The 27,983-nt window shown below is 43.5% G+C and overlaps 2 protein-coding genes across 3 annotated transcripts; both read right to left on the bottom strand.

Moving 5' to 3' along the window:
- Position 1: 1 nt before the first annotated feature.
- On the bottom strand, positions 2-27,983 carry LOC310818206 (aspartyl/asparaginyl beta-hydroxylase-like). The gene is made up of 26 exons (XM_083689036.1): positions 27,876-27,983; positions 26,175-26,339; positions 25,221-25,265; positions 23,500-23,568; positions 22,244-22,368; positions 13,933-13,990; positions 12,837-12,932; positions 11,469-11,498; positions 10,549-10,593; positions 10,414-10,455; positions 10,278-10,310; positions 10,054-10,089; positions 9,799-9,852; positions 9,481-9,639; positions 8,185-8,226; positions 7,551-7,636; positions 7,091-7,177; positions 6,804-6,954; positions 6,201-6,337; positions 5,849-5,947; positions 5,638-5,727; positions 5,261-5,398; positions 4,921-5,056; positions 4,565-4,656; positions 4,148-4,281; positions 2-3,651 (listed from the first exon to the last, which is right to left on the bottom strand). Exons 1-26 carry the CDS (start codon positions 27,949-27,951, stop codon positions 3,501-3,503), a joined length of 2,376 nt encoding a protein of 791 aa, XP_083545162.1. The 5' UTR covers positions 27,952-27,983; the 3' UTR covers positions 2-3,500.
- LOC310806029 (uncharacterized protein) lies at positions 14,215-20,787 on the bottom strand. 2 transcript variants are annotated; one of them, XM_083671969.1, is made up of 6 exons: positions 20,599-20,787; positions 20,246-20,284; positions 18,723-18,779; positions 18,125-18,169; positions 16,076-17,286; positions 14,215-16,045 (listed from the first exon to the last, which is right to left on the bottom strand). In XM_083671969.1, the coding sequence occupies exons 1-6, from the start codon at positions 20,699-20,701 to the stop codon at positions 15,182-15,184; spliced, it is 2,319 nt and encodes a 772-aa protein (XP_083528095.1). In that variant the 5' UTR covers positions 20,702-20,787; the 3' UTR covers positions 14,215-15,181. The 2 variants fall into 2 exon arrangements, with proteins under 2 accessions (XP_083528095.1, XP_083528094.1); XM_083671968.1 differs by having other exon boundaries at positions 14,215-17,286.

The following is a 27,983-nucleotide window of genomic DNA, read 5'->3' as shown; positions in this document are numbered from 1 at the left end:
TTTCATTTTAGTAAGCTGTTCAGTTGTTCACTTCAATCATTCAGTGCAACTCATTACAACATACAAAAACATATTTCTAAAAGTGATAATTGGCAGGGCAGTTACAACAACAGCTCAGTGACATCAAAGACACACAATTAACTTCATATCTTAGAGGGTGAGAGGGATCCATGACATTGTGTTCGTACCATAAGATGAAACCATTCTCAAAAGGTTGTGGCTGTGCTTGTTACCCCGGTTACTAAAACAGACATCTCTTTCCACAGCTGCTGTGTCTGATGGTATGTTTGTTTGGTTCTCGGGAACTCGTAGCTCCCAGTTGGTGAAGTCATAATGAATGCATTGGAGTGCTTTTGAAGTGGGAACAACTGTTTGAAGTGGGAACAATGACATTTATTTTTGCAATTCATAATGAACAATTCACAAACTACAAACATACATTATACACACACGTGTGATTTTTAAGACTCAAATATCTTGAAATTTAAACTTTTTTTTTTTTTTTTACCATTTTCTGACGAGAAGATAAGGTGACAGTGGACACATCACAACTCGTAAACTTGGGTATCATCATATTGGTCTGAGTTTCCCACTTGGAGGGTGGACTCTGACTTGGAGGGTCGTTCTAGTGGGTATTTCCCACTCGGGAACTCGCATCTCAGAGTTTCCCACAACTGCAGAACGAACCATTACAGTCTGGTGTATGGCACTCAATTATCCCTAATCGACTGCTAGCCCCTCCCCCTAGAACACTAGTGTGGATCTGAGAGGCCTACGTCGGCACAGTATAATCAAGATGGTGAGATTAGCAGAGTAGAAGGCAATACTGCTGCTATATGGGCCAAGTCAAGTATGCAACATTCCAACCATGCGTCTTTAGCAACCACCAGAGTTCCAAAGGCTGAAAGGTAGAGGAAAAGATTCTACCCGTAGATCCTCATGCAGTGACGTTCCACAGTAGCCACAACCCTCTACTTTGATTTGAAAGCTTCCGACGTGAGTTCCTATAGGAAATCATTGATTTTAGCTAAGCTCAAAAGCGAAGATGTTCAGTTCATCATTCAATCCGTCGTATAGGGCATAATGCTGGAGGGTTGCTCTATGTAGTCTAATGTAAAGATTAGGTGCAGTTAGATGAAGGTAGGTGCAATTCCATGACAGCTAATGGGATCCGTTCGCTAGTTGTTTGATGGCCAGCGCTGCTCAGACCACAGTCCCTCTCTCACCCCTATCGTTTCTTCCTGTTATTTTACCCAATCACACAACCAGCAAGATACACCATCCAGGTAAGTAATAAGCTCAGACGAGACTGTTTAGATAAAGAAGTGGTAAAACCAAAGTAATTACCTCTTTCTCTTTCAGGTGTGCATTACATTCAAGAGAATGCATTTCCCCGCATTCTGGAAGTTTCTATACCCTTTGTGGCGGTTAATGTTAACAATGGGCCGCGTGTCATTGATGACACTAACTTCACTTCTTCCAATGGTTATACCGATTCAATCATTTCAGATCTACACAAGTGCACCGGCTCAGGGGCTAGGAGGGGACTTGGGATCCAGGACTAGAAGGTATACATAGAGGGTGTCATTACAAATCAAACAAACGCCAGAAACACAGACTGATTGGCCAAAAGGACAATGTTCATGTTCATTTGGTTCTGGGAAAACTTGTAGCTCCCAGTTGGTGAAGTTCTAACAACGACATGAATGCATTCGAGTGCTTTTGTAAGTCAGGACAACTCTTCAACCAATGAGATTATGTTTGCAATCCATAAGGAACGTTTACAGCCTACAAACATACATTATACATACATGCGTGATTGCTAACAATTAATTATGTGAAAATTGGACAGATTAGATGAATACAGCACGGTTGACATTGTTATCCTTTACTGTCTAAATCAGTGTCTGTTTTCTGAGAGAAGGTGAAAGGTTACAGTGGACATGTCACAACTGGTAAACTCAGGCATCATCACACTGGTTCAAGTTTCCCATTTGGAACTCTGACTGAGGGTCGTTCTAGTGGGTATTTCCCACTCAGGAACTCGCATCTCCGAGTTTCCTACAGCTGCCGAACGTACCAATAGTACACCCGCACTTGAAATATAAGGCAACCCTTCTGTCTCTTGACGGACAGGACGAGATCCAATCCAACCTGGGCAATGATCTGATGCCAACCAATGGTATGACTTTGCACAGACGGATACAAACATGATTTCACTCTTACAGAGAGGCAGGCAGCCTATGGAGACACAACATTAAATAATAACATTTTATAAACATATAAGGTTTTGTGACACATTTCTTTTCACCATGGTATGTATGACTGTCAGTGAGGCTCCACCCTCCATGGGACTCAGTGTCACCAGACTGCCTCCATTCATGGTCCTGACATGGTTCACACATCAACACTTAGCATCTATTGATATCATGATAGCATCTAAACATACACATCTTCAGTCACATGTAAATACAGCAATTTGGCAGGATCTTGAATGACTAGAGACTAAACTGTTGAGTAGACTGCATGTTTCACGTGCTTTACCAGGAAAAGGCACATTTGAAAATAGCGTCAGCATACAAAAATATGATATGTCAGTTTCCGGCATTATTAGACATTCTACAATAAAAACATGTCCTTGGCATTGAAATGTCCATCCATGGACTGATCGGAGGTGACATGCATAAATCATAAGTGAAAAGCAGGATCAACGTAAGTAGTGTATTTGTATTATAACTGGAACCGATCCTTCCATGATACAGTGAGACACATTCTACTGTATGCAGCTATTGAGGTTCCATGAATGTAAGTTTACACTCCATCAGTCTGTGTCTTGTATTAGCTGTGCTATAGTGGTTTTAAAGCTCAACTCCGCAATACATGGGGTGCTGTGAGGAAAAAGGGTCCCGAAATTGGATCTGATTGGACAGAGGACAGACCTCTCCATCGTTTGATGGCTTAACAAATGCCTTTATACATTACAACACATCATCACTATAGCCTCTTTGATATTCTACATTCATGGAACCTTCTTGTCAGGGTGACGACTCCTCATTTCCTCGTACCACAATTAACAGTCAGTTATGTGAAAAGGCTTTTTCAGATCTGACAGAAGCTTCATTAACTCTTCAACATGTCACCACATACATGTCTTGGTCCATATGACCGTGAATGCTGACTGTGGGGTCAGGACCGTGGGGTCAGGACTGTGGGGTCAGGACCGTGGGGTCAGGACTGTGGGGTCAGTAGATTTGAGGGAGCAAGTTGGGACAGACATCAGTATCCTTCCCGTCTATAAGAATAGTCTTTCATCCCAACTCTCCACTAGATGGCAGTCTGTCTGATAAGTCTTCACATGGGAGAGACAGTCTGTACGCTATTCTTTAGACAGTCAGTCAGTCAGTCAGTCAGTCAGTTAGTCTTTCTGTCTGTCCGTTGTTAGTCTTCAGATGGCAGAGACAGTCCAGTAGTCTTTAGTTGGCAGAGCCTGTCTTGAGTGGTTAGATGGGCGACAGCGTGTGTTGTTGGTGCTGGGTGAGCTCTGGGTGCCACACGTCCACGATGAAGATGAGTCTGTAGCTGTCCGCGTCCTGCCACACCTCGTGCTCAAACGAGTCGTCAAAGATCAGGACCTTCCCTTCCTCCCAAACCCTGAAAGAACAACACAGACCACAGACTTAAGATTCTGGCCACTATGAAGCGTGTTGTGAAAAAACACTATTCGACGCAACCCAGGCTCCAAATTATTACGTTCTGGAGGATCGTTTCTGCAAATCAAAGAATACAATCTGTGTGGTCTAGGTATACTGGCAGCTAAATACAGAAGTCAGAACGTCTCATAAGGAGGTGGTGGAGGCAGAAAGTCGCAGACCTGAATGTTTCTGGTTCGAATCACGCTGGGGACAAACTTAACCAGTCAAAGTTACGCAAGTCGTAATTCCAAACGCAAGTCGTAATTCACATAACTGTTATGCAACGTATCTTACTCCAAAACAGGTGGTCAAACGCTGGTATTCGATCTGGGTATCCCCCAGATCGCATTTCCAGGTCTGCAGAAACGATCCCCCAGAACGTAATCATTTGGAGATAGGGTAGATTGGTAGAGTGTAGGTGTAGAGGGCAGAAAAGGTAAAGGTCAGGTGGTTACCTGGTATCGTTGGTACAGCGTATCTTACAGCCCTGCTTGGGGATGACCAATCCCAGGTGCATCCGCAGACGACAGTTCGTAGGACCCGTGTGAGGCCACACATGAGTCCCTGGCTGCATCACTGAGAACTTGATCTGGAACACAGAGAGATGGACGGACGGACAGACAGACAGAACAATAGATAGAAGAGAAAGAGGGAGAAAAGAGTGAGAGAGGGGCCGGGGGTACATACACAAAGAGAAAGAGAACAGTGGATTATGACGACTTCAGACACCTGGTTGTGAGAGCAACATACTGTACTTGTTTTACAAGGATTTTATATTAAATCACGCAAAGGCACGTTTGTCAGAGATGTTTAAAAACTAAAATGTGACAAAGGAGTGTTGAGAATAGGGATGGTGAGGTGAGGTGAGCTACCTGTCCCCTCTTGCAGCCAATGGCCTCTGGGTAGCGCTCTAACAAAGCACAGGTCTTGGGAACGCTACGACACGCGTCTCCCGCCTTCCTACCTGAACAACACCCACGAGAGAGAGAGAGAGTAATGAGGAGTAAATATATGAATGAATGAATGTATTCAACGATGAAAAACACATACAGTAGTAAACAGCCAATACATCAAAGAGCTGGCAGTGCATACATGAATAAAAACCATCAAGGATAACATCATAAAGTCATGGAATTATTTTCATGGGGGTCCTTGAATGGACATACACGTTAAGTGAAACAGTTGCAGATTTACACATTCATACACAAAGTGCGGCATGATCCAGTACCTTGCTGCCAGAGGGTGAACTGGCCCCACTCCCCCTTCTCTCTGAGGTTCTCCTCCTCAGGAACAAACAGGGCTGTGGTTCTGTCCATCACTGACAGAGCCTCGTCCCTGATGCTCCTCCAATTCTTCTCCAGGCTCTGGAACACAGAGGAGGAGGAGAGAGGAGACGGTCACAGAGAGACACAGATCACAGCCCGGACCAGAGTGTATGGGCACAGACACAGACCACAGACACAGGCACAGACACAGACATAGATCACAGGCACAGACAGATAGAGGCACATAGCAGAGACACAGACAGAGATTTGAGTTGACTTTATCTTCAGATGTATAAACCCTACCTTGACTAGTTCAGTGTAGCCTGTATCCTGGGGGGACCACCAGGGCTGGGCCTTCAAACCATCCACATTGTAGAGAGATCTCTGCCACACAGACGCAAAGTGGCCTCTCTGGTGGCCAATCTCATACCAGTGGTAGGCCTGGAGGAAACGGCGAGATGACGACAGGCATGTTAGTCGTGCTGTATTCGATGCGATCCTATATTCAATTAATCTATTCTCTCTCTTTCTGTTATAAGCCAACGGCTGTGAAATCATATTGACTCTTTTTTCGCAAAAATCATTTGAATGACACATGTAGCATGACCAAAATGTTTGCAAATGTCAACCTATACTGTAGATTGCATCAGTATAGCCATCAGACGTTAACGTGAACTCACACTGTTGTCTCCGATTCGCTGGAGGGCGTCTCCCAGGTGGAAGTAGAACCTGCCGTCATCTGTGCCGGGGTCACCTGACTCCAAACCCTCCTGGAAACAGTGTAGAAAACTTTTCAGGATCCAGAAATTAAAGCAACATTAACATGCTCACACCACTCCCATATCTGTGTGTGTGCATGTGAGTGTGAGTGTGTGTCCATCGATAACTCACCCTCAGGAATGGGATGCTCTCTTCAATCTTGTTCTCTGACTTGAGGATGAAGCCGTAATGGACTTTAGCAAAGCCATCACTTGGTGCAACAGCGAGCACCTATCAGGGTAGACAAGACAACAATCAGTGGATGGCCAAAGACTGTATGAGCCACACCCCTGTCATCAAACCTCTGCCAACCAAGCAGTGGAGGCTGGTGGAGGGAGAAAACGGAGGACGGGCTCACTGTCATGCATGGCATGGACAGAATGAGGAAATGAGGAATCGAAATCTAAGTCCTCTGATTTCTACCTCCACCAGCCTCCCCTGCTACCCAGTACACCTAAACCGCTGCTGCCTGAGCAGGTCTCACCTCCTCGTAGACCCTCTTGGCACTCTTGTTGTCCCCTATGAGGAGGTGGGAGACGCCCAGGTCGTTCTTCAGAAGCAGGTCCTCCGGGAAGATCTCCACCAGCTTCTCTAGCGTGGCCACGGCCCCCCGCATACGACCTACGGCACACCGCAGAGAGTCACAACTCTCTTCTCTCACACAGCCCTCATACACAACTCGCTTAGGGTTAGGGGTCACTCTTTCCCCCTTTAAGGTTATTTTTTGAAGTGGGACAGTCCCACTCTCGGATTTCTTCTTTCTTTCTTGGACAGAGACAGTAGAGAAAGACACGAAAGTAAGAAGGAGAGGGTATGTCAGCAGGGCATGGGCCGGATTCGACATGGGCATATGTGTGCACTGTAGGCTGTGGTGCTAGACCACTGGACCACCCCGGGCCAACACTCCTTCCCCCCCCTTTATAACATGGGTCACACTGACAAGATTGAGACACAGACACAGAGTAATACTGTCAGATACGGCTGCTAGGCCAAGAGTGTTGGTGGTGTCACCTAGGAACTGACTGAGACACAGACAGAATGATCCTGTCACATATGGCTGCTAGGCCAAGAACGTTGGTGGTGTTACCGAGGAACTGCTGTCTCTCCGCTCGTCTCTTCAGCGTGGTCTTGATGAGGTCAGGCGTGGCGTTAGGGAGCTCTGCCGCCTCCCTGTAGGTGTTGATGGCCGTCAGGAGCAGCTCGTTACTGCGCTGCTTCTCTGCTTGGTCATCCTGAGCCTGGAGATGCAGACGCAGACGCAGACACACGACACACACAGACACACATTACTACACCAGTATCGACAGACACAACACACATCGTTACTGTGCGAGCCGTCTGGACACAAAACACATAGCGTTACTGTAGTCTTACCTGAGCTTTCCCATAGCGACACCTGGGGCTGTGAGGGTACTGTTGAACCAGCCTCTCAAACGCCTGCAGAGCCTCTTCAGATTTACCCTGGGGTGAAACACAACGCAACACAGCTGGAAATGTATCTATCATCATCATACAGTATACGTATTATCATAATGTACAAATTATGCACTTGGTGGAATCCTAACTTGAGATCCGTGTGCGTATAACTCAAATCATTGCATGTATTTCCCATTGACATTAACCTGAGATTTACGTGAATGTTGGGAGTTGCACACGTGGAATTCAAGTAACAAGACCTTGGTTCATTGCAAATACATGCTCGGGAGTATTAGTGTGTGCAACTCTCTCCATCATCACTTTGATCGAAATACAAACATGTTCATTGATCTAGATTATAAACACGATCATTACAGAACTCACAGTGTTCTAAAGTGAAGTTAAACGTCACACCAACCTTTTTACGTAACTTCTCTGCTGCATCAATCTCCGCTTTGATGGTTTTATCAAACTTATTCAGGAGTTTGGGCTTCTTCTTCTTGCCTTAACATGAAGAGACAGGAACTGACACAGTGAGTGATTGGGCGGATGTATTTAACTCATTTAGTGCCGAGGGTGAATAAAGTCGCCCAAATTGTCAACATTCTTGAGTGCCAAGGGTGACTTTATTCACCCAAAATGCAAACAATTATCATGCTTCATTTTGTAGCCAATCAAAAATACTGTTGCTAGGTAAATACCACATAAAACACTTGGCATTCTACTGTAGGTGGTGAGTGTTCCGGAATGATTTGGCAGTTAGTGAGTTAAACACCCTCAGACCAGAGACCCACGGAGTGAGTCAGTGGACACTGTAATCACTGTTATAATGAAGTCATTGGGACAGGCGGTAGTTTCAGGACATATAAATGACACACCAGGGAACATCTCTAAAGGGTTGTCATCACCACAGCATCAGTGGCAGCATGATTAGGATGGGAGGACACTCACCACACCACAGACCAGGACAAAAGCTACAAACCATACCGAGTTTCACAATGGTCACAATGAAAGTATCTGGAAAAAACAGAACACACTTATGAAACACTCACCTTTGTCTTTCAACTTGTCATCAGGTTGGTCCGCACCATGTCCTGAAAGACGGGAGAAAGAAGAAGAAGAGGTGAGGTGCTATGGCGATAGGAAATAGCTCCGCTGATGAGTCATATTGAATAAAGGCTATCCTTTTAGGACTGATCGAGGAACCTGAGGCCTTGTTACATGATTACTGGGTATGGGATGCTCTCTTCAATCTTGTTCTCTGACTTGAAGATGAAGCCATCATGGACTTCAGCAAAGCCATCACTTGGAGAGCGGTGGCACGTCTGTAGATTTGTATCAAGAGATACACAACGTGTTTGATACCATTTCTCATTCCATTCCATGCATTACAATGAGCCCGTCCTTTCCGATTTCTACTTCCACCAGCCTCCACTGGTAGATTGTGTGGTAGAGACTATAAACACCATTTCAACTGCCGTGGTTCTGACCACTTTCTACTGACTACAGCACTTTGTTAACCCTAACCCTAACTAAAGAAAAGAAGACTTGGGCTGATACGACTTGCAACATGACCCATCACGCTCCGAATGGCTTTCAGAATTCCTTCAAAGGCTTTCATCACGGCTGGTAAAGCAACTAGAGAATCTCCATTTGGATTTAATTTCGCTAACAGCCACTAGAGGGGGTTGATAGGCCGCTACTCCAACACGCTGTTGAAGGAGAACCCTGGAGAGGGGCAGCAGAGTCAGAAGGGTCAGAAGGGTATTCACCGCTTTGACACCTTGAAATGCAGCTTTACACATCTCCTTTCAAAACTGACCACAGACAGGAAACCGTTGTTACTGTCCACTCATCACCAAACCACAAACTGACCACAAAGAACTGAGGTCACCATCTAACAGACGAGTCTCTCCAATGCTGAAAGACGCTACTGACAAACATCAGGGGAGGCTGGTGGAGGTTGAAACCGTAATGCATGGAATGGTATGAGGAAAGGTATTAAACACGTGTTACAATGAGCCCGTCCTCCGATTTCTACCTCCACCAACCTCCCCTGATTGACATGTCCTTGAATCAGAGAGCACTCTAAAATTAGCATGCTCTCAACATGCAGAGCTATAGGTGACAGCTGTACAGAGCTGCCTGTCCGTCACACACACACACACACACACACACACACACACACACACACACACCCCTCAGCCTACCTGTCAACAGCAGCAGTACACCAGTGACCGGAGGGTACTGCAGTATGGTCTACAGCAGCCTTGCCATCAATCAACTACACTGGCATGTCAACAACCGCAGCTTCAGTAGCAAGACTGTTTCTAGATGATCTTCCTCACCTTTTGGTTCGGTACCAGCTTCTGTGTCCCTGACTGACTCCACCTCCAGTTCTGGTACAGATTCAGCCTGGGGTTCCGTGACCGCTTCAGCCTGGGGATCCGTGGTGGACTGGACCTCATGTTCAACTTCAGTCTCTGGTTCGGTGACTGGTTCAGCCTCTGGAGGGTGAGATGGGAGATTAGGTGATACAATCCATGTGTGTTTATGTGTGTGTGTGTGTGTGTGTGTGTGTGCGTGAGTGTGCGTGTGGGCAGGAGAGCTTGCGAGAGAGAGAGAGAGAGAGAGAGAGAGAGAGAGAGAGCAAGAGAGAGACATACCTGTATCCTGTGTCTCCTGTGATTGTGTCTGATAATTGTATTGTTCTGACTCCTCTGCAAGTCAAACAGACAAAACTCATTTCACTCAACATAGTCTCATACACGACCTGTGTAACACAAGTGTTTATGAGGTGCAGTGGAACAGCTGCCCCTTCCCTACGATACATTCAACATATCTGATGACCAGCCATCATGCTCATATTCAAACATGTCTCTCCAAGTTACAGAAAGTTAGTTCAGCTACAACACACTCACCCATTGTCTCCTGAAGCGGAGCCTCCTGAACTAACTCTGAAAAAGAAATGAAGACCGTTAAGTCTTAGTTCAGCGAGTCCAGGCAGCCATGTAATCCGTCAGCGTATGAGATCGATCTGTCAGTGTATTGTATCTGTCAGAATATGGGCAACCATTTCGTCGTTGATCTATGAAAATCCTAGCTTTTTAAACGACGACTGAGCAGAAACCTTGTCTTGTCTCACCTCCTTGAGTGTCAATGGCATTGGACTCGTCCTCTGAAACAGACCGTGGAAGAGAGAGAAGCGTCAGTATCAATGTGTGAGAGAATGATTACACGGATGGTCGAACCATGGAAACGCCATTCCAAGTCCTACTGACCGTAGGGGTGTGCGTCGAGAGGATCGTCGTTTCTGTTGTCGTCTATGGAGAACAAATAACGGTCAGTGTTTAGGCTAACCACCGGTGTATAGGCTAACTCATGAATCCTGTTTTGGATAGAACTGTGATACACACCTGGGACAAAGGCTTCATCTGAGAACTCAGGCAGAGGGACGGCTGCTGAAACGACAGCGACATTAAGCTTTAATGCCTGATGCTGCAGGACAGTCACACACACACACACACACACACACACACACACACACACACACACACACACACACACACACACACACACACACACACTGCCAGGCAGCAGAGGGTTAAACTCAGGATACAACTCTATGGTTGTGTTCAGCAGGACACAAAAAAGCAGAACGTTTTGCAATGGAAATCGACCATCTGTTTTCTTATCGGACAATGCAAATGAGTGCCCTCCTGGATTTTTCTTTTCTTTCGGGCAATTTGAACACAACCCTGGGTGGCAGGAGATAGTCATATACAGTATGACAAAGAGAAGAATAGCAACTGAATGTGAATGATAATGATACGGTGCATGATGAGTGGAGGAGAGAGAGAGGGAGAGAGGAGAAGACTAGAAGACGTGGACTACCCCACTCCACGTACCACATGACAAGTCAAGGGGGGAAGAGGGCTACAGAACGAGAAACAACCTCTATTCTATTCCAGGGGAGGCTGGCGGAGGGGGTAGAAATCAGAGGACGGGCTCATTGTAATGCGTGGAATGGAATGAGGAATATCAAACACATGTGTTTCTACCCCCTCCACCAGACTCCCCTGCTCTTTCTCATCTACAACATGCTGACTCACACAAACCTTGGATTTCAGATTCCACATCCATGTTCTGAGATCCAACAACTGTTATAAGTAACAATATTACAAACAGTTAGGAGGTCCTGATCTGGTGGACAAGGCAGACAGACAGACAGACCAAGATGCAGACAGACAGAGATCCAAACAGACATAGATACGGACAAAAATACAGACAGACAGACCAACAGACAGACAGAGCTATAATATTCTTTTTAACTTACCATCATCATCGCCAGGTTGGGAGGCACTATCTGGAAGGCAAATAGACAGATATAGATTGCCATTGCAAATAGACAGAACCAAAGCCTAGCCTATGTCTCTATTATGGGATGTGTTATGTGTGTGTGTGTGTGTGTGTGTGTGTGTGTGTGTAGGCCATATTGCTTACACATATCCAAACCTCGAAGATCACCAGACGTGGCTAGCGGTTCTCACCTGCCACTACCTGAGAGTCAGAGGGTCCATCCTCCGACCTTTACCTCCACCTCCACAGCCTCCTTATTGGTCCTCACAGGCACCTTGCCGCTGTCTGCCCCTACCTCTCCGTCCCCACCCACTCAGACACCTGCTCCTCCTCTAACCCTGAGCCCACCTGCCCCCCCTTCAATGCTGGCCCCCTATCTTCAAATGACCCTTCCCCCGTTTGGACAAATGGTTTTGAGCTCTCTGGGATGTTTTACAAGGTGTCAAAGCTGTGGTGTCATCAGTATAGAATTGATAAGATGAATTCCGATTGGTCTCCTTGCAAACAGCTCCTAATTTAAACAGCTCCTAATTAATTTCTGTCCTAACACTATGGTGTATAAAACAAAAGGAAAGCAAAGATGAATTTCTTTTCATTCCTCTTGGTGTCCTGGGCAGAGCTCCAGGTTGTTGTTTGTGAGATAGATCATGTGGTCTGTCTTTCTCTCTCTCTCTCTCTCTCTCTCTCTCTCTCTCTTTATCTATTATTTACCATTGAGGGTAAAATGTAACATATGTTTATTAAGTTTTTACCTTGTAATAATTGTATAAGTTTACAGTATTATTAAAGCCTCTTTTGATTCAGGACTATGCTGCACCACCGTTTTACATACAGTACAAGCAATACGACATCAACGCTAGCTTTCTTTTGGTGCTCCACATCAATGGTCCTTGATTATCTTCCCATTTAGTCATTTCTGAGTCAACACCTGCTCATTTCTATACCGTTAAAAAAACAAAGCGGTTAAGAATCAATTGAATGAACCTCCTTTCTCTGACACCCACTAAACCTGTGAGCCAACATGAAGACATGGTCCCACCATAGGAACCTGTCCCCCATACAGCACAGACAACATGGAGGTAGGTGAGGACACTACTGTATGTCCACAGGTCTCTAGACATTATAGTCAAATGTTCAACACATTATCACACCCACATTGTCTACCTCATGTGAGATGTAACGGATAGTGTCACACAACCGTGTTTTTGGAGTAAGATGACTGTCTAGGTATGTGTGTGTAAAGGATAATACGTTGCCATTTGAACTGTGAGGAGACACTGTTGGTTTCAGTTGGTGATTTAACCTTGTGCTAGGACCAATCAGAGGCAGGAGGGCGTGGTCGTACCTTGTTCTTCTATTGGTGGATCCTGGGCAGCTTCCCTCTGCACCACAGTCACTGGCCGCTCCTTCAGTCCTGTTTGTTTGAACATGGTGATGTGCACTCATGAAGCATTACGTTCAAAAACACATCTCTCTCACCACCCAGGACTTGAAATGCTATCTTGGCTGGTCTATATTCAACACACACACACACACACACAGACACAGACACAGACACAGACACAGACACAGACACAGACACAGACACAGACACAGACACAGACACACACACACACACACACACACACACACACACACACACACACACACACAGACCTCTCATGCCAGGAATATGATTAGGGAATAGGGAAAGTCACAATTGAGTGAGTGGCCAATTTGTTAAAGTGAGGTGATTGTTTAATAATCATGTGTCTATTAAGATTCTGTAACACTTCATATGAAGCCCATATCCATAAGGCTTTATAAATAGATATAGTATGTATATTATAATACAGTATATGCACAGGTCACTTTTTTCTCAAGAATTATAAATCATTCTAATGCCCATGGGTGTGATGCGTTACTAATATTCTGGACAATAAGTTGTACGTCATACAAAAAGCATGATAATGACAGGGTTAGGGTTTTAGAGGATAATTATCAGCCACTACAAATTCATCTTTGATTTCATAAAGTGATAACATGCCTGTAGCATAGATACAGCTGACAGGTATTATAATGATCTATAATTTGTGATTGAGGCATTACATTACTTGACCTTACAAGTAATTATGATTTTTCTTATAATGCATTAGTGAGTATTGGTATATATAATGTACAGTATGCCTATAACTGTGCTTTTACTGCATTATTACTGTATTATAACTTTAATAACTAAAATTCAGAGGATATTGTAATATATAATTATAATATAATACATTATGGATATGGTCTTCATAAGAAGTGTTACCGATGTTTTTTATGATACAGATTCAGAAATAAACAAAAACAGATTCTCAAGGAAGTGAAATCACAGTCAAACAACAACAATGCACAACTGACGTTGGTTTACAATCTGTTGTAACAGTGCCTGATCCAGTAGCTGAGGGACATCCACATACCTATGACATCCTCAGCTCCTAAACCCCTCCCGCCTGGTATCGATGGTTGGATGGTTATCTAAAGGAGTGCCCATGGACGGGTTATCTATAGGGTGATCTCTACTCATGAACTGAGAGGGCTGGCCAATACCAGCTCGTCTGTGAAACACTTTGGGTTACGTTTCATTTGATAGGTGGTATAAATACTATAATCATTGTTACTAAAAGAGTACACACGTCAATTTCAGAACAAATCTTTAATAATAAAAGACGTTAATACATTTTGTGAACCATGCCCCCCCCCCCCCCAATTCTCCTATACATGTGTCATTGCATTTTTTGGACCAAAACATGTTAAGTTGGCATGATATGATTTAACAATTATACCTGTTTTAGCAGTACTGCAGTATAGGAGATTTTAGTTTCACCAAGACAAGAAAACATACTTTTATACGCTTATTACAGCCGTCTTACTCTATAACAAACACACAAACAAGCTTGAGCTCAAATAAGATATTTTTTGATCATGCATTTCTAAACAACAGCTTTGTAGCAATTAAATATGTTCCGTTCTGACACCATCATTCAAGTCCCCTTGACTGTAGCAAGAACTGTAGCAAATCTGACCATTTCCATTCATCATGATAGGTAGTTTCAGTCTTTACTGAATAACACTTCACTTTAACACAAAAATACTCAGCATTTATAGTTCAAATGCATGAACAATAACTTAAAGCAAAAGGATCACACTGTCTATTTTCAGTTATTAAAAAAATTACTTCTATACATGACGGTTTCTGACATTTTTCAACTTGTGAGTTTACTGGTCACCATCGTTACACACCATGACTGTAATAAAAGGATGAACAATGTTTTGTAGAGTTGCTTCTTCATTTAATGAACACTAGATTTATAAAAGTATGTCAATCTGTCGTAACACTCCAGTAAGATGTCTAGACCTATTTACACCATAATTTCAAGGCAATAACACCATGTAATGTGTCATAAAATGACAGCACCGACACAGTTGTGAAAATATACTAAAAAGACAGGATGTATTAAAAGGGTGGAAACATTTTGAATTGTACCATCCAGTGACCAATATCAATATATATATCAAAAGTATAGAATAATTATCTATCACTGTGACATACATACACAGGTATCTATCCCTGGAAGAATTAGCCATAAAGAGTTTAGCACCATTGCATGATGTACATTACAGTTACATCATCGGCCAGATCCTACTCTACACATCGTTAGTCGTTAGTCACTTCTTTTTTCCCTTGACGGATTTCTGTGGTTTCAGAAGGTCTCTAACAGACACGGCCTCCTCGTTGTGGCTTCTCTCCCTCTTGACGGCATCCTTATCCTTGTCTATCTTCTTGACGTCACCTTCTAGTGGGTCTGATTTCTTGACCTGAGTGGCTTTTTCAGTTGGCTTTTTCTCATCCTCTTTATCCTTGTTAGCCTTTCTCTCCTTCTCTTTCACCACTCTCTCGGTTTCTGCCCTTTCCTTGGCCTCCCTCTCCTCTGCTTTCTCTTTGCTAGCCCGTTCTCTCTCGCCCCTTTCCTTCACGGCCCTCTCTTTGGTCAACTGGTCTGTCTCCAACTTCTCTTTCACAGCTTTTTCTTTGATTAGACGATATTTCTCAGACCTTTCCTTTTCTTTCTCCGTCCTCTCCATTTCTTTAGCTGCCCTCTCCTTTTCTGCCTTTTCCTTGGCTGCCTGTTCTTTTTCTGGCCTCTCCTTTTCTGCCTTTTCCTTGGCTGCCTGTTCTTTTTCTGGCCTCTCCTTTTCTGCCTTTTCCTTGGCTGCCTGTTCTTTTTCTGGCCTCTCCTTTTCTGCCTTTTCCTTGGCTGCCTGTTCTTTTTCTGCCCTCTCCTTTTCTGCCTTTTCCTTGGCTGCCTGATCTTTTTCTGCCCTCTCCTTTTCTGCCTTTTCCTTGGCTGCCTGTTCTTTTTCTGGCCTCTCCTTTTCTGCCTTTTCCTTGGCTGCCTGTTCTTTTTCTGGCCTCTCCTTTTCTGCCTTTTCCTTGGCTGCCTGTTCTTTTTCTGCCCTCTCCTTTTCTGCCTTTTCCTTGGCTGCCTGATCTTTTTCTGCCCTCTCCTTTTCTGCCTTTTCCTTGGCTGCCTGATCTTTTTCTGCCCTCTCCTTGGCTGCCTGTTCTTTTTCTGCCCTCTGTTTAGCTACCCTCTCCCTTTCCTCTTTTTCTTTAGCTGCCTGTTCCCTCTCTGCTCTCTCCTTTTCTGCCCTCTGTTTGGATGCCCTCTCTTTTTCTGCTCTTTCTTTGGCTGCCATCTCTTTCTCTACCTTCTGCCTTTCTTCTTTTGCTTTCAGTGCCCGCTCTCTCTCCTTTGTCTCCTTTTCTACTCTCTCTTTCTCCAACCTCTCCTTTTCTACTCTCTCTTTCTCCAACCTCTCCTTTTCTGCCTTCTCTTTCTCCATCCTCTCCTTTTCTGCCTTCTCTTTCTCCATCCTCTCCTTTTCCGCCCTCTCCTTAGCTACCCGTTCTCTCTCTGTTTTTTCTTTTGCAAGCTGTTCCTTTTCCATCCTCTCCTTTTCTGCCTGTTGCTTTGCCGCTTTCGCTTTCTCTAGCCTTTCCTTCTCTTCTTTTGCTGCCTTCTCCTTCTCTAGCCTTTCCTTCTCTTCTTTTGCTGCCTTTTCCTTCTCTAGTCTTTCCTTCTCTTCTTTTGCTGCCTTCTCTTTTTCTAGTCTTTCCTTCTCTTCTTTTGCTGCCTTCTCCTTCTCTAGTCTTTCCTTCTCTAGCCTTTCCTTCTCTTCTTTTGCTGCCTTCTCCTTCTCTAGTCTTTCCTTCTCTTCTTTTGCTGCCTTCTCTTTCTCTAGTCTTTCCCTCTCTTCTTTTGCTGCCTTCTCTTTCTCTAGTCTTTCCTTCTCTAGCCTTTCCTTCTCTTCTTTTGCTGCCTTCTCTTTCTCTAGTCTTTCCTTTTCTTTGGCTGCTTGCTCCTTCGCTGCCCTCTCCTTCTCCATTCTCTCCTTCTCGGCTTTCTCCTGGGCTTCCCGCTCTCTCTCAGCCCTCTCTTTTTCTTCTTTCTGTTTCTTTAACTGCTCCAGCTTCTCTTGCTCTGCCTGTACTTTCTCCATCCTCTCCTTCTCTGCTTGCTCCTTTTCCCTCCTCTCAGCCTCTCTTTCCTCCTCCTCTAGTGCTTTCTGGGCTTTCTGGGCAGCATCTAACCTCTTGAGCTCCAGAGCTCTGGCCAGCAGTCTCTCCTCCTCCTCTTTAGCCAGAATATGCCTCACTTCAGCCAGAGCCATCGCCGCTATCTTTTTAGCTTCAATCTTCTCATGGATGATCCTCAACTGCTCTTTCAGCGCTGCCTTTAGCTTTCTTCCCAGGTCTTTAATGGGGTGCTCTGGAGATTTGACAAGTGTTTTAACAAGGTAGTACGGCTGTGGCTACACACCTCTACCTCACAGGGTTGGGGTTATTGTCACTCAAAACCAACCAGTCAATATTAGTCTGTAAGTGATCTTATTTTTTTTAAAAGCAGCCTAGCATCTGAGAATAAAGACAAAATCTAAGTCATAGCCCCACTGCAACATGCTAACAGCCATTATTACTGTTATCATAATAAATACTAAGTTGAGTAGTAATATAGATGCAAAGGAGACTATTGTGGTTCATGTGTTACCTCAGATCCAGGGAAATAAGTGTTAGAACCACAGCAACTCCAGAACCACACATTATCCAAAGGATCAGTTCAATCAGGATCAACATGATGCTCATTGCATGGTAGATGAGTCAGTCCACAACCCCTTACAGAGGGAGATGGCAAGCATGTGTCCAATCAACTCACTACAGTTGTTTTAACACCACTACAAACAACTATCAGAAAAACAAGGTTAGTGAAATTATAGGATAAATGTGATCAATCCACAACAAAGATGTCCTTCATTCCATACAAAAATGTCTTGTGAGGTTTTAAAACCAACAAGGAGGCACACACACAATCATTTAGGTTCTACCAAGAACCTAAATGGGTTCTTCGGCTGTCTCTGTGGGAAAACCCTTTCATGAAGCCCATTGGGTTCCATCTAGGACCCTTTCCACAGAAGGTTCCACACGGATAGCCGAAAAACCCTTTAGGAAACCTTTTTCTAAGAATGCACAATGTCAGGTCTTAAGCCGTGCAACTCAAAAGGTCAAACTACCACAAACCAGCTTTCAAACCATGTGCAACATACCGGTACCTTTAGATTTGTTCTTTCTAGGGGCCACCACTGCAGGCCTATCATCTGATGAAAGGGGAAGATCAAAAAGAAGTTGGAAAAAGTCGACCCAGACCTTCTTCATATAGAGCAACATGATCACTAACTGCCTTGTCTGGTCGTAAAGGTCTTGAATTCAGGGGTTTTCAAAACCTGGTCTTCTCTCTTGTAAGAGCCTTGGATTCAGAGGTACTGAGATCTGGTTTTGTATACTGAACTCTAGAAAGCAGGTTATAACCCCAATATACTGTAACTCGAAGTAAACCATATTTGAATAGAACAGGACCTCTTTTTAGAGAAAATGGGTTAGCAATTAGCTTTAGAAGTCCGATTTAACACAGTCGAATTTTAGCCTTTACGTACAACTTCTAGCCGCAACACCTCTGCTAACCCGGAGTAGAGATGAATACTGAAGGCTATATTACTCAAAGTACCTTCGATTTGAACTTTTTTCTTAGCATCTTTAGGCTTGTCTTAGTACAAAGAGAGGCTATTAGCCACAATGTCACAACAAGAAATTACATTTAATTCTTACAACAAGAACCAAAACACACAACCATGGTAAATACATCTACAGTACCTTTTGGTTTTTCTGCTTTTGAAACAGGAGCCTCAACAGCCTCCTCCTTTATTGGCACTTTTCCAAAGACAAACAAGAAGTTAGGCCAAATAAGACGTTAGGCCAAATAAGACGTTAGGCCAAATAAGACGTTAGGCCAAATAAGACGCTTTCATGCTATTTCAGAGTGCAAGTGCATCATCACACAATTGTCAAGGTTTTGATACCTCGACCAGATATTCACCAGCATGTTTTGTACTGGTCATACAGATGTTCAGCTGGACCACAGGAACAAAGTAGGGTTGGGCGGTATAACACTAATACAGTAACTTGTGAGCTTTTCAATACCATTTCTGTTCCACTATTTATTAAACTGCCAAATGAAGAGCTGTTTTGGTATTCACAAAATCTAACAGCAGCGCTGAGGAGCGAGAGGGAAAGAGGCAGAGCGTTTTTTTTCAAGATGGTCCTCGCTGCGGAACACGGAAGGAGGCAAGGTGGCAGAATTGATTTGAATGAAAACCGGAATTGTTAATAGCTTTGATTGAAACCTCTTCAATCAACATCGAAAGATTAAGAAAGCCAAAATCCTGAGTCAAGTCAAGTCAAAGTTTATTCATCATATGCACATTAACAGGTTGTCAACTGAACAATGAAATGCTTATTTCACAAGCTCTATGCTCCAAAAGTTTGGATTGTAAATCAAACAATTACTATGAGGTTAATCTCTGAAGTAGAGATTGTCTGCTTTTATTTGATGGTAATTGAAATACCAATATGCAAAGAACATTCAAAAGACAGGAAAAATAGAATTAGAATTCACTGGAGTGGGCCTTTAAATATATGGAGCAAAGACGGCTCCTGCCCTCGCGAAGTAATTTTTTTATTTATACCATATACTGTGGGAACACTTTAGGACGGTATAAAAAGGTGTGAAAATTGAACCTCCCAAACCTAGAGCAAAGGTTCAAAAAGGTATAAAAGGTGAGATTTTAGGCAAAGATTTAATTTTGCTCTAATATGAACATGAGCAGAATCGGAGAGGCTTGATCTACTATCATTCAATGGGGGAAACTGAGCCACATGAAATGTATGGTAAATAATAATCCTTCTTGGAATCATACCATTTAAAACCAGCTCAAACCTTACCCTTACTTGGCTACCTATGACAGCAGGCTAACAAAAATAATATATCACACTCACACACTCCCACAGTATATCTTCTCGACTTAAGCTGAGAGCAGACTGATCTGTTAAGCTTGTGGTGTACAATGTTGTAATGTAGGCCATACAGTATTGCTGTGAGGGTTCATCTCATGACTGTTTACTTGTCATTATAGTGGAGGTAGGCCTAAATAGTGTGTGTGACATAGCTACAGGCAAACAGAGCAAATTGGGCAATGTCCACAGAGTGTCTATTCTCTGACAAAATGCTGTCAATGTCATGCTCACCGCAAATCAAACTACTGACACATCTCCGAACATGCCATCTCAAAACACACACGCACACAAAATGCTGGAAAAGTGTAAAAACAAGAAGATACCTTTAGTTTTGACTTTTTTCTTAACATCAGTCTTGTCCTCTTTTAGATCAAAGAAAATAAAAACGATTAAATAGTGGCACATTGTACAACGACCTTCTCTAAATACTGTAAAATGACAGGCCCGCTTGCTAGGGAGTGTCTGAACATCAAGGGAGCATAATAAGCACATTCGTTTCTGGTCCATTGTTTTGGGCTAACATCTTATTTAATTTTTTTTAAACAAACTTGACCCAAAATCTCATTACTGTAAAGTGTCCCGATCAAAGCATTACTTTGAATGCATGTGGGGTAAATGTTAAGATTTAAATATCAATGTCAACACACACAGCGTGCAACCGAAGAGGAACAAGTACCTTTTTTCAGCCTTTCTCTTTGGAGAGCAGGGGCTTTTATCACTTTTTCATCTAGCACACACAGAGAACAGAGATGAGACACAGCATGGACAGAGAAGGACATGCGCAACAGACTATCAGACCACAGTGTCAAACTCAGTAGATCAGGCAAACAAACAACAAATGCTATGGCTTATACCGGTCTGTCTTGATCCACCCCTGAGGATACAAAAATCATCAACTAACTTACAACATACTTGTATGAAGCTGTTACAAAAGTAGTAATTACAGTGTTACTACATAGTAAGGGCAAATGTAACCAAAAGGCTTAGGCCTATGCTTCCTCACTAATAATCTCAATCAAAACTGCAATAGCAATATTTATTCCATAAAAGTACGCTAAAACAACCTCACACCATAATTACGAGTAAACTTGGTGGCTATTTTGCATGTTACATTAGACATGCCCTCGCTGAGGGCTTGGGTGCAACAAATTACGATCTTTAAGAGGCCAGATCCTGAACCTCGTCCTCAGCAAAACTATAGCCTCGGCTTACCTGCAAACAACACAGCCTTAAAATGACTCATCATCGTCCTCACCAGCCAAACATAAAGGAACATTTCCTCACAACGACATTAGTCAAAGATAAACCAAGTTGCTCTCTCTATCAATGTTTAGTCTTACAGCTACGAGCCAACGTGGATGACACTCTTCAATTCTGGGGTCAGGATGACTATTATGGCTGTTTGGGAACAAATCTGCTATCGATTTCTAAGTTAATAACCAGGGGTGAGATTTTAACATGTTTAATGCAACACTTCAGAGTTGCATGCATGCACGCACACACACACACACACAAGAACCCATTTACTGCCTGATTGTTTTTGTGCCTCATTTCCTGCATTGTTCCAGCACTCACAGTGTTAACACATTCCATTCGTTGTTAGGAACAGTGGTCGTCCTAGAGTTGGGCTAAATTGAATCAACATGCTACTGCTGGGAAAACAGATGGAATCTAGATGGCATGGAAACTGCTCATTTCACACAGAAAAAAAATGAAGGAAAGATGGACAGATTGATAATATTGCAATTCGAAAATCTAAAGCAGGTTATGAGTTGCTGAAAGGTTAGATTAGAAGAGCGTAATACGAATCATGCACAGCGACACAGAAACGTCACAGCGTCGGAACAGTGAGAATTGCAGAAGCATCATCGCAGTGTAAGTGCAGAAGCTTAGAAAAGTGCAAATCATATGTCCATAAGTCAGTCCAAAGTTCAGGCTGCTATTCTCAATGGCACACACCATTGTAGCAAGGCCAACACGAGGAGAGAGAGAGTTTCCTCTGGTCAAACTTTCAAACACAAGTCTTTTTCCTTGACAGGACAAGCATGATCCTCCTCCAGTGAGAGTTGAGGGGGGGGGGGTAGGGGTAGGGGTAGGTAGACCTGTGCACTAGCTGGTCTGGTCCTCACGGTTGGGTAGGAGAGAACAGTCAGTCGCCGTGCTATTGGTTCATGGGTCTGGTTTCTGCTGTGCTATTGGTTGTGGAGCTTGTCTAGTACAACCCCCTGAACTCCCTCGTCACTCTGGGACGTACCACCAGCAGCCTCCTCCTCCTCCTCCTCAGCTGTCTGCCCCTCTTCTTCCTCCTCCACCTTCTCTACCGTGGTCACTACGTCATAGAGAAACTTGAAGAAGCCGTGAAACCAATCAGAGCCCCCTTCCGCTAAAATATCAAGCACCTCCTCTAGGGACTCAGCGTTCTCATTAGCGCCATCTTTGGTCAGGCCTGACAAGAGAAAAAAACAGGGGGAAAGAGCGAGAGGATAGAGATGGAGAGAAGTGAAAGAAGGGAGGGAGGGAGAGAGAGAAAGGAAGAGAGCGGGATGGTAATGCAGTCAAGAGAGAAGCTTTTCAGTTTTTAAGAATAGAAGAGCAAGAAAAGAATAAGAAACGTTCCCATCTACGCTCTCTCTCTCTCAAAGAGTCAGCTATCGCTTCTCCTCCCTGCCGTTCTGATACGGTCCTGAGTCCAGGACTCGGATTGGTTAAGGAGATCATTAGTACCTCTCTCGGAGGCCACACGGACTGATGTGTATTAGGGTTTTAATGGGTAATGGGAAGAGTCGGTGATGAGCCAGTAGATTAGATTCATGCGGCTTGCGGCAGTAAGCAGGCCAACATCACGACAACACAACATGGCTCGCGGTTGGTTGTCAGTGACGTTGTTATGAAAAGCTACTGAAGCAAAGTCACATCTAGGTCAACTCCACTACTGCTGAAGACATGTAGACTGCAGACTAGACTGGTAAGAGCACTGTCAGAGTACCTATCCTATGATATACTGATACCTGCATCTTACATCCTCTTCACATCTGAGCATGGTGTCTGCAGGTATGTATATTGTAGATACACTACATATATAGGTGAGGATATAGGGGAGGCTGGTGGAGGTAGAACTTGGAGGACAGGCTCATTGTAATGCATGGAGTGTGTTTGATACCATTCCTCATCCATATATTACAATGAGCCCGTCCTCCGATTTCTACCTCCCCCAGCCTCCACTGATGAAGATATAGAGACATGTACAGAGTTCTAGTTAAATTGAACTATTTGTTACTATTCCCCAATACAAATGCTACCTGTACAGTATACTAGAGGTCAATTCTGAATATTTTACACATCAAGAGGAAGCTTTAGTAATGATGATGTGTTGGAAAAAAATGCATTAAAGTGATGCTGTTTTAGGCTGTTCTTTCTTTCTTTCTTTCTTTCTTTCTTTCTTTCTTTCTTTCTTTCTTTCTAAGCAAGCTTATTAAATGACGGCACTGCTAATCAAACAAATGTAAACCAAGTCAGTCATACATCATGAGAATATTTCAGAGATCACAAAGGGGGGTTCTGTAAATGCACTACTTGCCGAGCAGAACTTTGGCGTCCTCCACGTCAAAGTCGCCATCTCCGTCAGCATCGTACGCTCCCAGCTTCCCTGTAGAGAGGAACAGTCTGGATCAATATCTCCATCCGCCATAATGACATCAGCTGTTGCAACACAACTCTGAGACCATATATACTGAAAAATGTATGCACTCACTGCAATGTAAGTCACTTTGGATAAAAGGGATATATTATTATATTATATTATATTACATTACAAGTCCTTTCCACTTATAAACATGGAAGTGGACATGGAGCATGAACACATGTAAACATTGTTTATGGGCTTTTATAATGGTGAATGAATGGTGTTTATCCATCTATTCTTTAACGCACACAGATGGGGAACAGATTGAAACTATTACCAGTATGATAATAATTTATGTTTAAATGCTCTTACACGTGTAGGAACAATTATTACTGGACAACGGGATTATGACAACAACAATTATTGTTTTGTAATTGAATAGCAAAGGGTTTGAGCAGGTTTATTCGCGTTACTATGGTAACCACAGTGTTATTCCACAGGTATATAAGTAACTTTAAAGGTGAAGCATGTCATTTTTTTCTGGCCATACTGAAAATTTTAAAACGTACACGTGCTACATTTTCCAATAGTGGCAATTGCGTGCATACCCTATGAAAACGGGACCTAAAGGGACCTCAAGATTTTAGAAAGCACTTTGTTTGGACCAAACCAGCACTCTTCACTGAAAGTTTTTAATCATGTGATCTCATTCCTTGATCACTACCGATGTATCACCATTTTAAAGCTCACATCTTCATAAAGACTTTGTCAGGCTTTACTGTCAGTCTACTTGCAGAAGCAATAGACCTACTGGCCCTAGTGATTCTGTATCCTTTATAACACTGGTTATAATGATAGCAGGGGAAGCTGGTGGAGGTAGCAATCGGAGGATGTGTGTTCGATACCATTCCTCATTCCATTCCATGCATTACAATGAGCCCTTCCTCCGATTTCTGCCTCCACCAGCCTCCCCTGAGTGATACTGTGCTTACCAAAGCATACTAGAAGTGCAGCCACAGTGTACAGCATAGCATCTGTGTCTTAGTCTAACTGGCCATTCTCATGGCTCTGCCTCTGCAGCGGTAATAAACACACTGTCTGTATTTATTTATTTTTAAAACCTATTTTTGCATCTTTGAGGGGAAGTGATGGTTGTGGTTGATGGTGGTGCTGATCTGCAGCAGCAGAGAGACGCCACAAAGAGAAACAAAGAACGCAGGTTCCAGACAGGTTCCTCTCCAGGCCTATCAAACTAAAACCCTTTGGGAAATGTAAAGAACGTGTTGGTTAACAGGTGGGAGTGGGAGGGTGGGGTTCACCGAAATTCAAGTGCATTTTCTGTATGAGCAAGGTGAAATACTGCATGCAACTTCAGCTAGCCAATGTTGTTTCTGCATGCGGTGAAACGTTGACGCAAATAGAATGGAACATATTCTCAGAAAACATTGTTGAGTTGACATGGTCAGGGCTTAGTGTATACAGTACATGGCAGATGGATCTGAAGTGTTACGTGATAAATGCAAGCAGGATAGGCTGGTGGAGGTAGAAATCGGAGGACAGGCTCATTGTAATGATTATACATGGAATGAGAAATGGAATGAGAAATGGTATCAAACACACGTTACACCTGATTTCTGCCTCCACCAGCCTCGCCTGCATGCAAGTAATGACCATACCTTGCAAAACCTCTGAAAAGTTCAATTGAAATTCCTTGACCCTGGCTGCATGTAAGATTAACACACAGAGCATAGAGTATTTAGGGTAAGATATAGATATCAAAAGTTCATGATTAAAAGACAAAGAGTCTGTATTTTAAGATAAACACAAATGTTAAACTAACTTCCCTTTTCATGAACAAGACCTTTTTGTAATGTTATTTACACAAGTTAAGTCATCCTTCCCCCTTTTTATGATAACCTCAACGCTTCCTGTCTGAGATGGGTTCCTGTCTCAACCACATACAACCAGTTCTCACGTAGAGATACGGTGGAAACATCCTCTATCTATTCAGTGATAAAGAGATCGAATACACAGTGTAGATATATATATTATAATATATTATAATATAACAAAGTATTGGAAAGAGGAAGCATTTTGTCGTTTTTTTGCTCTATACTCCCAACAGTTTGGATTTTTAATCAAACAATTACTATGGAGTCAAAGTAGAGATTCAATGTATTCTTCACCATCTAAATATCTTCATAAGAAATGCAAACCGCACTCAGATTATATGCTTTGATATTTATTCCAACAACAGGAAAGCTAAGCCTACAATAGTCCTTGACATTTGGCAACATGAATTCATGAATGTATGCCAGATACGACTAAACTTTGGATACAGCTGTGGGGTAGCCTAATCTTGATCTCTAGGGGGGGGGGGGGGGTCGCCTAATCTGGATCTCTAGGGGGGGGGGGGGGGGTCGCCTAATCTGGATCTCTAGGGGGGGGTCGCCTAATCTGGATCTCTAGGGGGGGGGGGGGTCGCCTAATCTGGATCTCTAGGGGGGGGGGGGGGGGGGGGGGTCGCCTAATCTGGATCTCTAGGGGGGGGTCGCCTAATCTGGATCTCTAGGGGGTAGCCCAATCTTGAGTCGAGCAAAGCAAGACTAACTGAGGGGTGTGTGACTCACCGATGACGTCGTCGTAATCGACCAGGTCGAACCAGACCACGGCGACTGAGCTCCAGACGCCCAGCAGCGCCAGCACCATGAACCAGGTGAAGATGGAGTTCCTTGGGGCTCCACCTCCTCCCTCTGCCTTCCTGCCGTTCCTACTCGCCTCGGCAGGCTTCACCTCTGGACAAAGGAAGGACACAGTGAACATAGCATATCCTCTCATTCCGGAAGCCTCAAATTCAGTGCATCATTCTCATGATGCGCCACAGGCATCTGTATTTCTCTCTGCATTTTGATACATACTTTGCACAGTTGAATTAAAAAAAATCAACTACCATTCTCTACCAAGTTGTTTTCCCCTAATCGGTGAGTGAATGAGTGTGAGCAGGTAGAGCAGTGAGAGGGAAGAATGTAGCTCAGTTAGAAAATACCCCGTCAGAATCAGATGCCAGGACAACACAGACATACAGGCTGATCCTAAATCAAATGTCTAAGGGCAACTTCTTCAGAGGAGCAGACTAAACAAGCAGTGAGACAGGGAGAATGTGTTGTTATGACTGGAAATTACGATGTAGTAAAAATGAAACTTGATCTAGGTTAACAAGCCTGGAAGTAGAGGAAGTATGAAACACCACAACACATCATCTCTGAAACCCCCTCACATTAGCCCGATACAGTAGGCCATGGGAACAGCCAGGATGTACTTGTAGCTTATTTATCTGGGATCACAGATGCTGACTGACACACTTGTCATTTTTACTCTGTATTGGTCAGATCTTCACTGCTGCTCTATGAGATGTCTCGCACAAAACTCCCAACTAAATCAATTACAGGCCTACCTAAAATTAGAGATGACATGCGATTGACAAGCATAGCTCATAGTGGGCTACATACTGTACAATATGGAGAGACCTGGCTCCCCCTGTACACAAGCACTTGGCAATAACAGACTAAACTAAATAGAGGAGGAACTACTGCAACAGCTTACTACAGGTGATACTAAATCGATGAAGGCTAGTCGAAAAGCACAACTTTTCACAACCCAGAGACGGAGAATAAGGACATCTCAAGAACTGGAAACATCCTGGGTTTGGGTCCACAACATGACCTGGACCCTGTAAATGGCAGGACGACCAGAGGAACTGAGAGAGTGACAACATGACCTGGCTGAGGAGAGAGAGAGAACAGCTGCTACTCAAACACTCCAAAGATAGGCGTACACGTATGAAACGGCCATACTTGTTTAAAAGCATTGCCGTAGACAAGGTAGCCACTAAAGCTACGAGCTGTACAACAGAAACATGTCAAAATAACAGCTTATAGGCTAGCTAATGTTTGACAGAATAGCCTTGACAGGTCATTTTACATTTTGGCACTGTTAAAATCCTCTTTTATAAACGTAGGCAAACACGTTTAAACTTCTTCATCTGTTCCTCTATTTTCCAACTGATAAAATAGACACACTCTAGTGCTTTATATAGCAGCAAATATAAGAATAGGCCTAGGTTGACAAGGTTGCTCTACAACCTTCTGTCATATGCTGCTCTGTTAGCTCAAAAATGGACACTCTGTTCATTGGAACCAGACCTCTCAGTCTAGTCTATTCCATGTCCGTGTTTCAAATTTGCCATTTCACACTTTTGAACCAAACAGGGCCAAACTGTTTTTATTATCCTATATTATATCCTATCCTTAACTAAGACCCCTGGACCCTACCTGTGTCTTTAGCCATGAATTCCTTTGCGTTTGCCTCCTCCATGGTGGCAGATAGAGAGGGATCAAACTCCTCCATGTCCCCACTTTCTGACCAAACCTCCAGCGTGA

This window comes from Argentina silus (assembly GCF_951799395.1).
Source record: "Argentina silus genome assembly, chromosome: 1".
In the NCBI taxonomy this organism is placed as follows: domain Eukaryota; kingdom Metazoa; phylum Chordata; class Actinopteri; order Argentiniformes; family Argentinidae; genus Argentina; species Argentina silus.
The sequence above is the reverse complement of the archived record's forward strand: the minus strand, read 5'-3'. Positions and strand labels throughout refer to the sequence as shown.